The sequence below is a fragment of the Bufo gargarizans genome, chromosome 9 (genome assembly GCF_014858855.1).
Source record: "Bufo gargarizans isolate SCDJY-AF-19 chromosome 9, ASM1485885v1, whole genome shotgun sequence".
NCBI classification, from domain to species: domain Eukaryota; kingdom Metazoa; phylum Chordata; class Amphibia; order Anura; family Bufonidae; genus Bufo; species Bufo gargarizans.
Window position 1 is genome coordinate 191,713,128 of NC_058088.1, and position 15,108 is coordinate 191,728,235.

At 42.2% G+C, this 15,108-nt stretch overlaps 1 protein-coding gene across 2 annotated transcripts in view; it reads left to right on the plus strand.

The window, feature by feature from the left end:
• Nucleotides 1-15,108, plus strand: part of LOC122946643 (histo-blood group ABO system transferase-like) — a 34,994-nt gene that overhangs the window by 18,115 nt on the left and 1,771 nt on the right. Inside the window, exons 2-6 of one of the 2 annotated variants that reach the window (XM_044306393.1) lie at nucleotides 5,574-5,655; nucleotides 7,656-7,715; nucleotides 7,985-8,035; nucleotides 12,074-12,109; nucleotides 13,605-13,739. In XM_044306393.1, coding sequence (XP_044162328.1) covers nucleotides 5,574-5,655; nucleotides 7,656-7,715; nucleotides 7,985-8,035; nucleotides 12,074-12,109; nucleotides 13,605-13,739 — 364 coding nt within the window. The remainder of the gene's footprint in view (nucleotides 1-5,573; nucleotides 5,656-7,655; nucleotides 7,716-7,984; nucleotides 8,036-12,073; nucleotides 12,110-13,604; nucleotides 13,740-15,108) is intronic. The other variant, XM_044306394.1, reaches the window with a different exon arrangement.

A 15,108-nucleotide genomic window follows, 5' to 3' on the forward strand; every position in this document is an offset into this window, starting at 1 on the left:
TATATAGATTTTAGAGGAGGATAATAAGAAAAAAAATATTTTCCATTACACCTCAGGTCAGACCAGCAATCAGACCCCCAATGTTAATCAGACCTCAGATCAGACCCCCATGCCTCCATGTCAGCTATCAGCCCCCCGTGTCACATTTCTCCCCCCTCCATCCATGTTGTCACATTTCTCCCCCTCCATCCATGTTGTCACATTTCTCCCCCTCCATCCATGTTGTCACATTTCTTCCCCTCCATCCATGTTGTCACATTTCTTCCCCTCCATCCATGTTGTCACATTTCTCCCCCTCCATCCATGTTGTCACATTTCTCCCCCTCCATCCATGTTGTCACATTTCTCCCCCCTCCATCCATGTTGTCACATTTCTTCCCCTCCATCCATGTTGTCACATTTCTCCCCCTCCATCCATGTTGTCACATTTCTCCCCCTCCATCCATGTTGTCACATTTCTTCCCCCTCCATCCATGTTGTCACATTTCTTCCCCCTCCATCCATGTTGTCACATTTCTTCCCCCTCCATCCATGTTGTCACATTTCTTCCCCCTCCATCCATGTTGTCACATTTCTTCCCCCTCCATCCATGTTGTCACATTTCTTCCCCCTCCATCCATGTTGTCACATTTCTTCCCCCTCCATTCACGTTGTCACATTTCCCCCCCTCCATCCATGTTGTCACATCTCTCCCCCTCCATCCATGTTGTCACATTTCTTCCCCCTCCATCCATGTTGTCACATTTCTTCCCCTCCATCCATGCTGTTGCATTCCCCCCCATCCATGTTGTCACATTTCTTCTCCCTCCATCCATGTTGTCACATTTCTTCCCCCTCCATCCATGTTGTCACATTTCTTCCCCCTCCATCCATGTTGTCACATTTCTTCCCCCTCCATCCATGTTGTCACATTTCTTCCCCCTCCATCCATGTTGTCACATTTCTTCCCCCTCCATCCATGTTGTCACATTTCTTCCCCCTCCATCCATGTTGTCACATTTCTTCCCCCTCCATCCATGTTGTCACATTTCTTCCCCCTCCATTCATGTTGTTACATTTCTTCCCCCTCCATCGATTTTATCACATTTCTTCCCCTCCATCCATGCGGTTGCATTCCCCCCCATCCATGTTGTCACATTTCTTCCCCCTCCATCCACGTTGTCACATTTCTTCCCCCTCCATCCATGTTGTCACATCTCTTCCCCCTCCATCGATTTTATCACATTTCTTCCCCTCCATCCGTGCTGTTACATTCCCCCCCATCCATGTTGTCACATTTCTCCCCCTCCATCCATGTTGTCACATTTCTCCCCCTCCATCCATGTTGTCACATTTCTCCCTCCATCCATGTGTCACATTCTCTCATGTTGTCACATTTCTCCCCCTCCATCCATGTTGTCACATTTCTCCCCCTCCATCCATTTTGTCACATTCTCCCCCTCCATCCATGTTGTCACATTCCCCCCCATCCATGTTGTCACATTTCTCCCCCTCCATCCATGTTGTCACATTTCTCCCCCTCCATCCATGTTGTCACATTTCTCCTCCTCCATCCATGTTGTCATATTTCTTCCCCTCCATCCATGTTGTCGTTGTCACATTTCTTCCCCTCCATCCATGTTGTCACATTTCTTCCCCCTCCATCCAAGTTGTCACATTTCTTCCTCCTCCATCCATTTTGTCACATTTCTTCCCCCTCCATCCATGTTGTCACATTTCTTCCCCTCCATCCATGTTGTCACATTTCTTCCCCTCCATCCATGTTGTCACATTTCTTCCCCTCCATCCATGTTGTCACATTTCTTCCCCTCCATCCATGTTGTCACATTTCTTCCCCTCCATCCATGTTGTCACATTTCTCCCCCTCCATCCATGTTGTCACATTTCTTCCCCCTCCATCCATGTTATCACATTTCTTCCCCCCTCCATCACATTTCTCCCTGCGGCCGCACAGACTACTCAGAGACAAATGTCCACACAGTTACTCACCACCAACAGCTCCACCTCCAGTTTCCAGACCTCCGCTCCCCAGTCTACACCAGTTGCTGCTGCCTGCCCTCCGCCGCTGCAGCGCCACTCGGCAGTCACCCCCCCTGACCCCGTGACTGTCTGTGTTGCCAATGCCGTGCTGCTGCTGAGCCTGCGTGCCGCTCTGTGAGGAGGTGAGTGCCGGGGCCGCACGGCACACCTGCAGGCTGGGGAGGGTGGCCGGGCCTGGCGGGGCAAGTCCGCAAGTTATGTATAAAAAATAAAATAAAAAATTAAAATAAAATTCCACCCTGGCACCGCCTTCCCCCTTCTCTGCACCCATAAGAGCCGCTTGGTCTGCCTTATTATAGAGCCGGCCCTGACTGCGCTGTGCATTATAGAGAGAGCAGCTCAGATATATTCTCACACCGTCCTGAACAGTCACTGCTCTGCAGACTCCAAGGTAATGGTGCCACACAGTGGAATTAACGACAACTCCCCGCTCCTTTTGCAGACAGTCACGAACAGGGACGGGCTGGGATGGGGGGCAGGGAGGCAATTGCCCCCCAGGTCGCCCGAAAAAAATGGCCGCTGGGCTGTCTTTAACAAATACATGATTTTTTATTCCTCAGGGCTGCACCACCGATCACCACAGGCGGCGTGGCCCTGGATGTAGTGGTGGCGGCGGGCAGTAGGAGATGAGCGCCTCCATTGTGGAAGCGCTTATCTCCATATTCATCTGGCATTTTTAAACTGGCATATTACACAGGACACTATGCTGAAGGGGGAGAGGAGCACTATGAGGGCATTTACTGGGGCACTATATTGGGGTATTTTATACTGGCATACATTATGGGGACATTAGCTCAACTGTGGGAACTAAATGGGGGTATTTCATGTACTGTCATATTATAGAGAGAATTATTACTACTAGGAGGTATTATGCAGAGCTTTACTACTACTGGGGGGCTATGAGGAACATGATTCTAGTATGGGCACTATATGGGCATTATTACTACTAAGTGTGCTCTGGCAGAGAATTATTTCTATTGGTGGGATTTTGGGGAGCACTGTTACTTTGGGGGGCACCCTGGCACAGAATCAGCTTAGCACAATTATTTTTGGGGGACATTATCTTTATACTATTATACTATCTGTGTGGCAGTAGTATTTCCAGGGGGACTGTTTCTGCAATATAGTATTGGGGGCACAGTGGGCACAGTATTGGGGGCACTATCTGTGTGGTAGTATTATTTCCAGGGGTACTGTTTCTGCAGTATAGTATTGGGGGCACAGCGGGCACAGTATTGGGGCACTATCTGTGTGGTAGTAGTATTTCCAGGGGGACTGTTTCTGCAGTATAGTATTGGGGGTGGCAGGAAAGGGTGTTCAGAAGATGGAAATGTGGGAAGCAGAGACGGGAGATGGCTGAAAAATCATCATGGCGGTCTGGTCTGAATGGAGAAGATAAAGAAAGAGAACGTCTACAACAAAGGTGACATCTCTGGATGTAAGAGGTATGAGGCGCTATGTAGGAGAGGAGATGCTCCGGCTGCTCCCCCTGCCATTTGAAGAAGGAGGATTCAGAGCTGGGTGAGGACGGTCAAACGGGGGCAGCAGGCCACGGGCGGGTGGCAGATGGTGGGGGGAACCACAGGCCTTGAGCAGGATCGGGGGAGGGAGGAGAGCGGAGGAGGAGCTTCCTGGCTGTAGCCGGCTGTCTATTGTATGATGTGCAGCAGGCAGTGCAGCCAGGACAGGCCTCCCCTCTCCGTATGATGTGTAGAGACAGGCCGCAACTATAGAATGTCAGCTGTACAGTGTTTGTTGGGAGTGGCCTATTATATGTAGGAGGGGCTTGTAATAATGGACGGGGTTAGAAAAATGGGCCACTTGACTGGATTTGCCCCCCAGGACTAAGGATGGCAGGCATCCCTTGGTCACGAGGGGTGGTGCGAGGTCACCAGCAAGGAGAGGGCCCGGGTCACTGGTGCAGCAACCAGATTACAGGTAGCTTGGATAGACCGCTTGTTTGCATTAGCTCCCTCTGCTGGTCAAGTGGGAAACATGGAATATTGTTATTTCTTTTTTCATATTTCCAAAAAAGTAAAAACTAAAAAAATCTTTAAAATGGACAAAATCTTAAAAAATTGCATGAAAGATTCCTTTGAACTTTTTCACTGATAAGAGGATAAAAAGTATTTTTGAAAAGTTCTTAAAGGGTAACTGTCATATTTTTCTTATTATGCAATTGGATTGGTCAGACTAAGTTCACCTTAGTTCCCTAGTTATTACTAGGACAAGAAAAGGCATTTTCTATGACAGTGTCGGCGATGTGCGGTCCGCACATTGCCCGTGTCCGTGTTTTGTGGATCCGCAATTTGCTCAGCTCACACCCCTCCCTTTCTCTAGAATAAAAAGAAAAAACCATTATAGGCACTCCTGCGTCCCTAATCACCCATACTATAAAAATATAACAATATTATTCCTATACAACAAACGGAAAAAATATCAAAATGGCCGATTCAGTATGTTTTTAAAACGTAAATTTCCAAAATAAAGAATCCCCCCTTACTGAATCACAATAGACCATAGTATATGGGGGAAAACAAAGAGAAGGCACAGAAACAACCAGGACATACCAATATGGAGCTGGAGGGGGATGAAAAATCCCAACGTACATTTCGCTTCGTACTTTACGCCCCCAGAAGAAGCGAGGCGAAACTTACATTGGGGTTTTTCATCCCCCTCCAGCTCCATATTGGTATGTCCTGGCTGTTTCTGTGCCTTCTCTTAGTATTTTCCCCGTATACTAGGGTCTATTGTGACTGAGTAAGGGGGGATTCTTTCTATAACATGTAGACTGCAGGGGATGATGCCTGTGTCCGATTGTTTTCCCACCATATATTGACATTTTTAAAAAAGATGGTATGTGGATAACCAGACCCAGACACTGACTATTTAGCGATGTGGATATAGGCACCAACCAGGGATCCAGTTTGTATATACCAGTTATAATTCTAGACCTTTCTACATGCGATTGTATATGTAGATTTAGAGCTAGGTGGGGGATATCACCTTCACTGCACCCACCTGCTTTGCTGTTTTTATTGCTTTTGATAATCATGTTTGTAAATCTATTTGGAGAGAACATAATAAAGATGTTTTTTGCATAATAAGTGTTGTTCTACCCTCCCCAAAGTCCATTTACTTTACTGAACATGTGTCTGACGAGAACCTGGACTCTGACGTACCGCAGTTCATGACGAGTTCAGTACCCCCTGGATGATTGCCAGTAGTGTCGCAGAGCAAGGAGTGACCACCCGAAAATCACACAGAATCTTACACTATAGGGTTTGTGGTCGCAAGTTGCAGACTGCACATGACCATGAGCACAATACAAATGCCGCGTGACCGTGTGAGAGCTTGTTTATTGTTCTGGGGCGAGTTGTAGTTTTAATTAATTTTGAATTCTCATTTTTAGGGATGAACAAAACAAAATAACAATATTTATAAAAATAAAACTGTAATATTTTAGAGTTCAAGTGTGAAATGTCCTCCCAGTGACCACATAACCTACGTTTTGTTCCCTATTTTTCTCTTAGTAGGAAAAATAACAAGTCTGAAGAAGATTCTTATTTGTGCATCTTTTGCAATAACAATTATATTAATCTTCACCATGACCTGGTAAGTGAACCCTGAAAAATCCATAAAAAGCAATCACCACATTATTAATATTAACAGAAATACTACAATAACTTATGCCAAGTGACATATTGAAGTATTACATGAGCAACAATATAACTACTATAATACTGCCTCCTATGTATAAGAATATAACTACTATAATACTGCTCCTATGTACAAGACTATAACTACTATAATACTGCTCCTATGTACAAGAATATAACTACTATAATACTGCTCCTATGTATAAGACTATAACTACTATAATACTGCTCCTATGTACAAGAATATAACTACTATAATACTGCTCCTATGTACAAGAATATAACTGCTAATAATACTGCTCCTATGTACAAGAATATAACTACTATAATACTGCTTCTATGTACAAGAATATAACTACTATAATACTGCCTCCTATGTACAAGAATATAACTACTATAATACTGCTCCTATGTACAAGAATATAACTACTATAATACTGCTCCTATGTACAAGACTATAACTACTATAATACTGCTCCTATGTACAAGACTATAACTACTATAATACTGCCTCCTATGTACAAGAATATAACTACTATAATACTGCTCCTATGTACAAGAATATACCTACTATAATACTGCTCCTATGTACAAGAATATAACTACTATAATACTGCCTCCTATGTACAAGAATATAACTACTATAATACTGCTCCCTATGTACAAGAATATAACTACTATAATACTGCTCCTATGTACAAGAATATAACTACTATAATACTGCCCCTATGTACAAGAATATAACTACTATAATACTGCTACTATGTACAAGAATATAACTACTATAATACTGCTCCTATGTATAAGACTATAACTACTATAATACTGCTCCTATGTACAAGAATATAACTACTATAATACTGCTCCTATGTACAAGAATATAACTGCTAATAATACTGCTCCTATGTACAAGAATATAACTACTATAATACTGCTTCTATGTACAAGAATATAACTACTATAATACTGCCTCCTATGTACAAGAATATAACTACTATAATACTGCCTCCTATGTACAAGAATATAACTACTATAATACTGCTCCTATGTACAAGAATATAACTACTATAATACTGCTCCTATGTACAAGACTATAACTACTATAATACTGCTCCTATGTACAAGACTATAACTACTATAATACTGCCTCCTATGTACAAGAATATAACTACTATAATACTGCTCCTATGTACAAGAATATACCTACTATAATACTGCTCCTATGTACAAGAATATAACTACTATAATACTGCCTCCTATGTACAAGAATATAACTACTATAATACTGCTCCCTATGTACAAGAATATAACTACTATAATACTGCTCCTATGTACAAGAATATAACTACTATAATACTGCCCCTATGTACAAGAATATAACTACTATAATACTGCTCCTATGTACAAGAATATAACTACTATAATACTGCCTCCTATGTACAAGAATATAACTACTATAATACTGCTCCTATGTACAGGAATATAACTACTATAATACTGCTCCTATGTACAAGAATATAACTACTATAATACTGCTCCTATGTACAAGAATACAACTACTATAATACTGCTCCTATGTACAAGAATATAACTACTATAATACTGCTCCTATGTACAAGAATATAACTACTATAATACTGCTCCTACGTACAAGAATATAACTACTATAATACTGCCTCCTATGTACTAGAATATAACTACTATAATACTGCCTCCTATGTACAAGAATATAACTACTATAATACTGCCCCTATGTACAAGAATATAACTACTATAATACTGCTCCTATGTACAATACTATAACTACTATAATACTGCTCCTATGTACAAGAATATAACTACTATAATACTGCTCCTATGTACAAGAATATAAGTATTTCATTGTATAAGATGCAGTATGTGTCATATAATATATAATATAAGGAGAAGTAATGACTCCGCTGTTTCACCGTTTAGGGGACATATGGACATTAGGAACTGGCGCACAATCACTATAATTTCCTGCAATCAGAATGGGTGAGTACATTTGTAATTAAATTCTTGCACTGCAAGAATTTTTCTTACACCATGCTTTACACTGCTGCTGTGCTTGTTCAGAATGTCTGCTTTGCACAAGATGATGAGCTGGGGATTGTATTTTGCAATGACTGAAGACCACAATTTTACAGTTTGACCCTGTGTGGTTCTCGTGATTTCTGATATTTGGGGGGGGGGGGGGGGGGGGGGGGGAGGCCACAATTTTTTATTTCCTTCAATTCTCAAAATGTCTTATTTTTGTGTCACAGGGAAAACAAATCATTGATCTTCAGTCACCGGCAGAAACCTATGATTGACAGGTGAGATGATGACTACTCCTAAGTTTGCATTCACAGGACCGTATGTATTTTGCGGATCAACAAAAAATATGGATGACAGCTGTGTGACGTCTGCGTTGTGTCCGTCTTTTTTTGTGGATCTATTATAACAATGCTATTCCCTGTTCTATCTTGTTTTCCAGAACTGCAGAACAGGTATACGGATGCGCACAGCGCGCGGTGTGCTGTCCGCATTTTTTGAGGACCAATTGAAATGAATTGGTCCATTTCAATTGGACCAAAAACTGCGGATCAGATGCAGACCAAAAATATGGTCATGTGACTGAGGCCGATCTGCGTGGATGTAGAGTTACAGCAGCTCTCTGTCTGCTCCCTGCACTCATCTGTATGAGACATGCAGGAAGACAACAGAAAGTGACAGCCAGGAGAACACGAAAGCCAATGGAGGAGCAAAACTTAAGAGAAACATCACCACGAGGTGGCGCTGTAACTAAAACTAATCATGGAAGCTCACATTTTGGGCCAATGCTGGTCCCTTCCTCGATTAGAAACACAAAAGTGGGACCGTATATAAACTGTATATATATATATATATATATATATATATATACACACATTTCTCTTTTCTACATTAAATATGACATAATTGTTTTGTTTAATGGATGTAAATGTTCACAAGTGTAAAAGCCATATCTAACCAGTAGGTGGCGCTGGTGTACACGATCCTGTGATATTATTTCCAGCAGTAGGTGGCTCTGGTGTACATGATCCTGTGATATTATTTCCAGCAGTAGGTGGCGCTGGTGTACACGATCCTGTGATATTATTTCCAGCAGTAGGTGGTGCTAGTGTACATGATCCTGTGATATTATTTCCAGCAGTAGGTGGCGCTGGTGTACATGATCCTGTGATATTATTTCCAGCAGTAGGTGGCGCTGGTGTACATGATCCTGTGATATTATTTCCAGCAGTAGGTGGCGCTGGTGTACATGATCCTGTGATATTATTTCCAGCAGTAGATGGCGCTGGTGTACATGATCCTGTGATATTATTTCCAGCAGTAGGTGGCGCTGGTGTACATGATCCTGTGATATTATTTCCAGCAGTAGGTGGCGCTGGTGTACATGATCCTGTGATATTACATCCAGCAGTAGGTGGCGCTGGTGTACATGATCCTGTGATATTATTTCCAGCAGTAGATGGCGCTGGTGTACATGATCCTGTGATATTATTTCCAGCAGTAGGTGGCGCTGGTGTACATGATCCTGTGATATTATTTCCAGCAGTAGGTGGCGCTGGTATACATGATCCTGTGATATTACATCCAGCAGTAGGTGGCGCTGGTGTACATGATCCTGTGATATTATTTCCAGCAGTAGTTGGCGGTGGTGTACATGATCCTGTGATAATATTTCCAGCAGTAGGTGGCGCTGGTGCTCACTGGTAGGATAAGAATTAGTTTTCCTTTTGCTATAGGTCGGTACCCACCATGTAGTGAAGCTGTTCAGCCACAAGATGTCAGCAGTGAGCTGAATGGACCTTTCCATAGAGTTACAGGGCGGGGGAATATGGGGTCACTTCTGATGAATTTACCGCTCATTGGGGGTGATTTCGGAGACTGTCTATGGACAGATAATTGGTTTGAGTTACAGAGGAGAATATATGGGGGGGGGGGTTATAAAGTCTTATATCCTATAAACCTCTGTCTTTATGAGAACTTCACTTCTGTCGTTTGCTGAGGTTACGATGTGATCGATCGGAGGGACGGTGATCGGATTTTACACGGATGTGTTTGGGGGATCGTCTTAAATGTGATGGCGAGGTAGAGTTTGGTTGGCGACATATTGTGATCCACAGCAAGCGTCTATGAGACAGAGGACGTAACAGGACTGAGCGATTGATGGGGTGTAATATGGACTCCTCTCCTGCGGTGTTTACTGGATTCAATATACAGGCTCTGAGGATTGCTGACAGTCTCCAGGTTTTCTCTGGGGAGGAGGGTGAAGAGATGACGTTCAGTAGACTGTGGAACCCTTTAAGAACATTTCTGATGGTTCCCTGTGGATTTAAAGAGAAGACTCTGCTGTTTGTTGGGTTCTTGTCTTTTTTAAAAAGTTTTTTTCTGTTTCCAATGGTTCTTAATGAACCCGTCCCTAATAAATGACTCCAAAGCTGGTGAGAAGGCGTCACTTTCGCTATTAAAGCAGACAAAATCCCCACACCAATACCAAGGCTTGTAGGGAAATACTGCGGTTATTGTCCAGAACTGCAGCCAGCAAACTCAAAAACTACCAGTGTTCCTCACCCCTCTGGTTGGAAAGAAGCTAATGCTACCCCTAGGTTTTCACCAGAGCCTGCTGCATGGACTTGGCTTCTAGGGACCCAGGTCACATCTGTGATAGAAGACAGCAGAAAACTAGTGCGAGCTCGCTGGTAGCAGACTGACCAGACTGACCAGGAAGGTACAAAAAAGTATTGGACAAGCAGAGTCAAAACCAAGAGAGACAGATACAACTGGACAAGTAGACGAGGAGTAAATCCAGAGACAAGCCAAAGGTCAGTTCACCAGGAGAATTAATAGAAGGCAAGTCAGCAGACTGAGGGTTAATCCAGAAACAAGTGAAAAGTCAGCGCAGCGGGAATTCTAAAGCCGGAGCTGAGAGGAGCACAATGGACAGAAGCCAAGACACATACGTAATCACAGGCAGTGACGCAGAATGATTGCCTGGTGGAAATCCTCTGCCCGGCCTTCAGATTGGACGCCAAGTTGGAGCGCGGTTTTGCTTTACGTATTCCACTCTCTGATTGGATGATCGTCCGGAGCTTGACTTATTGGCATGACTTTCCGGGAAGGGCCACTAGTGGATATGCTGCACGTGATCGCCCCAGAACCGCCACACAAACCAAAGTGACCACTGCTGGGGAAGAGGAAGACACCACGGGATGGCAGCTAGGTAAGTTCCTTACAGTATTGGTGCCCATTACCCCTAAAAAGAGAAATAGAAAATGTGGCCAAATCTAAAAGATTTAATAATTTTGAAGAGTCAACTGCGGGAAAGATGGAAAACAAGAAAAGCAGACGAGATCCCAACAGACATCAGAACACTCACTATATAACCATCATACATGTGCTGAATAAATAGAGATCCACCTCTAAAACCAACCTCCCTAATGTCTGCTATGGAAGGGCCCCAACTCTGAAACTGCTTGTGGCCCCCAGTCATCCAGAGCAGCATAAGAGGAAACCATCAGTAGTCTCAAGATGAAGAAGAAGGGGAGCGATCGGTGCAGCAATCCTCGGAGCCGCAGGAGAGGACGTCCATATTACACCCCCGACCGCTCGGTCCATTTGCGTCCTCTGTCTCACAGACACTTGTCGTGGATCACAATATATGTCGCCAACCAAACCTGCCCCCCCGTCACAGTAAAAGCCGATCCCTGAAACATGGCGCATCCCAACATTGTACTCTGAAAGATACGTAGAAAATCCGATCTCCGTCCTTCCAACGTTCTCACAGAGAGGTTTATCGGATAAACGACTCCAAACTCTCCGGCTCCAGGTCTGATTCCGATCTCTGAGAACATTCAGACAACCGTGTTCATAGCGGATACTGGAAATTGTGCGATAGTTCCATCCACAACCCGCCAAATACAACTTTAGGTTTTGTCCATATAAATTTTTTTATGTACACCAGCGCCACCTACTGTTGGAAATAATATCACAGGATCATGTACACCAGCGCCACCTACTGCTGGAAATAATATCACAGGATCATGTACACCAGCGCCACCTACTGCTGGAAATAATATCACAGGATCATGTACACCAGCGCCACCTCCTGGTTAGATATGGCTTTTACATTTACATCCATTATTCTGCAGGCCAGCAGAAGAGATCTGAAAGACAAGCACAAGCCGTGGCCTGCAGCAGGGAGTGAGCCTGAGGCATCTGGCACCCGGACCTGCTGCAGGCATGAGAGGGCACGCGGAGCGCCGTTTTAATATGTAGACCGATCAAATACAATAAAATAATACAGCTGACATCTTCTCTGTTTCCAGGATGCTGTACGAGAAACCAGAAGCCCTGAAGCCTCCGTAAGTTACTCCAAGTGCTTAGTGCAGTGGTGTACATAGAGAAGTAAGGCCCCCATAGCAAGGATCAAACCAGGGCCCTTCACACAGAACAGTAGGAGTTACACCTAAACCCCTTTCAATCACCCTTGGACCGTTTTTTCCACTGCCTCATTTGCTAAAAGTTCTTCCTTTTAGATGGTATAGTCCTGACCGAGTTTTCACCTCCAGTAGAAGAGAAGATAATCCCAACTAAGACTGGGCGCACTCTTGCATTTGGGCCCCGTAGCAGTCGCATGGTCTGCCGCTATGGTATTTACACCCCTGGCTGATAATCATAGTAATTGATTTGAGTAGGAACGGTGAATACAGGCATAAAAGGTTCATACAGGTCCCATAGGGGCAACAGGCTTAGTGGGTACAGTCCTTACAGTCGGCATCAGAAGAAGTAGAATTTAGTGCAGGTTCCTGTCCTAAGAGATCGCCTTGTCGTTGGTGGACAGGCACAAATACATAATTTTGTACAAAATGTATTTGTCAAGAATCTCACATTTACGGCTCGTGTACACGATCGTTGTCGGCCAGTGCCTGTATTGAAGCTTTCAACAGCAGGTCCGCAATATATGGGCACCGGCTGTTTGTGCACCTCATCATGGATGTGGACCCATTCACTTGAATCTACGGAGTGCTTCCGTGGTTTTCTGTCCGTGCCTCCATGTTCTATTTTTTTGTGCTGCGGACGGATCAAGGTTCCATTCAAGTTGAATCCGCATGGATGGTGCCAGTGCATTGGGGGCTGCAATTTGTGGTCCCCAATGCACAGAACGGACGGCACACGTTAGTTTGCTGGAGCCCTTATAATGTAGCTGTAGCATTAAGTACCTTTTCTCTAGTGAGTATGGCTATTGCATTTACTTTATTATTTGTCTTTGTTACTACATTATTCTATGAAAAAATTATAATGAAAAGCAGAAAAAAAACATTAAAATCTTCAAAAGATGAAACAATGCGGCCCTCACCCCAAAGCCGGTGTATTTTATGGATTTATGAAGAAAGTAAGGATTTTATGGTGAGCGACGCATTGTTGTATCTTTTGATGATTGGACTGTGAAGTATTTGACCCAGAGCACCGTCCCTGAACAAGTTCCATAGAGTTCAATGGTATCGCAGTGATCTGAGCAGAGGAAGGCAGTGTCGACACATGTAATTTATTGAACAAAAAACATTAAAATGTGACATTTTTAAGATGAAACAATTTGGCGCAACAAACTGCTTTTGTAAAATTTTGGTAAAGGCGGGAGATTACATATTATTTCTAGAAAACAGTTTGGCTGCATTTCCCATGAAAATGTAAAACTTGTGGTTGAAAATGGAAGAGGGAGCAATTGTCTAGAGAGCGAGATCTCCGGGCTTTATTACTTGTGGAAAACACGGCCAAACGCAAACTGGAATAACACTTTCATCTACTTGGAAAAAAAGACACACTGGGTGTAATGATTAATGCTCTTCTCTCTGCCAGACGGACAGATGTTCTCACTCTGACTCCATGGCTAGCGCCGATTGTATGGAATGGACTCTACAATGTAGACATACTCAACGCACAATTCCACAAGAGAGGAGTTCACATTGGACTGACTGTGTTTGCTATTAGAAAGTAAGGAAATCCAGACTATTGACACTCATTCTATATAGTATAACTACTATAATACTGCTCCTATGTACAGGAATATAACTACTATAATACTGCTCCTATGTACAAGAATATAACTACTATAATACTGCCTCCTATGTACAAGAATATAACTACTATAATACTGCTCCTATGTGCAATAATATAACTACTATAATATTGCTCCTATGTACAAGAATGTAACTACTATATTACTGCCTCTTATGTACACGAATATTACTACTATAATACTGCTCCTATGTACAAGAATAATATTACTATAATACTGACTCTTATGTACAAGAATATAACTACTATAATACTGCCTCCTATGTACAAGAATATAACTACTATAATACTGCTCCTATGTACAAGAATATAACTACTATAATACTGCTCCTATGTACAAGAATATAACTACTATAATACTGCTCCTATGTACAAGATTATAACTACTATAATACTGCCTCCTATGTACAAGAATATAACTACTAGAATACTGCTCCTATGTACAGGAATATAACTACTATAATACTGCCTCCTATGTACAAGTATATAACTACTATAATACTGCTCCTATGTATAAGAATATAACTACTATATCACTGCCCCCTATATACAAGAATATAACTACTATAATACTGCCTCCTATGTACAAGAATATAACTACTATAATACTGCCCCCTATGTACAGGAATATAACTACTATAATACTGCCTCCTATTTACATGAATATAACTACTATAATACTGCTCCTATGTACAAGAATATATTACTTTAATGCTGCCTCTTATGTACAAGAATATAACTACTATAATACTGCCTCTTATGTACAAGAATATAACTACTATAATACTGCCTCCTGTGTACAAGAATATAACTACTATAATACTGACTCCTATGTACAAGAATATAACTACTATAATACTGCTACTATGTACAAGAATATAACTACTATAATACTGCTCCTATGTACACGAATATAACTAATATAATACTGCTCCTGTGTACAAGAATATAACTACTATAATACTGCTCCTATGTACAAGAATATAACTACTATAATACTGCTCCTATGTGCAATAATATAACTACTATAATGCTGCTTCTATGTACAGGAATATAACTACTATAATATTGCTCCTATGTACAAGAATATAACTACTATATTACTGCCTCTTATGTACACGAATATTACTACTATAATACTGCGCCTATGTACAAGAATAATATTACTATAATACTGACTCTTATGTACAAGAATATAACTACTATAATACTGCCTCCTATGTACAGGAATGTAACTGCTATAATACTGCTCCTATGTACAAGAATATAACTGCTATAATACTGC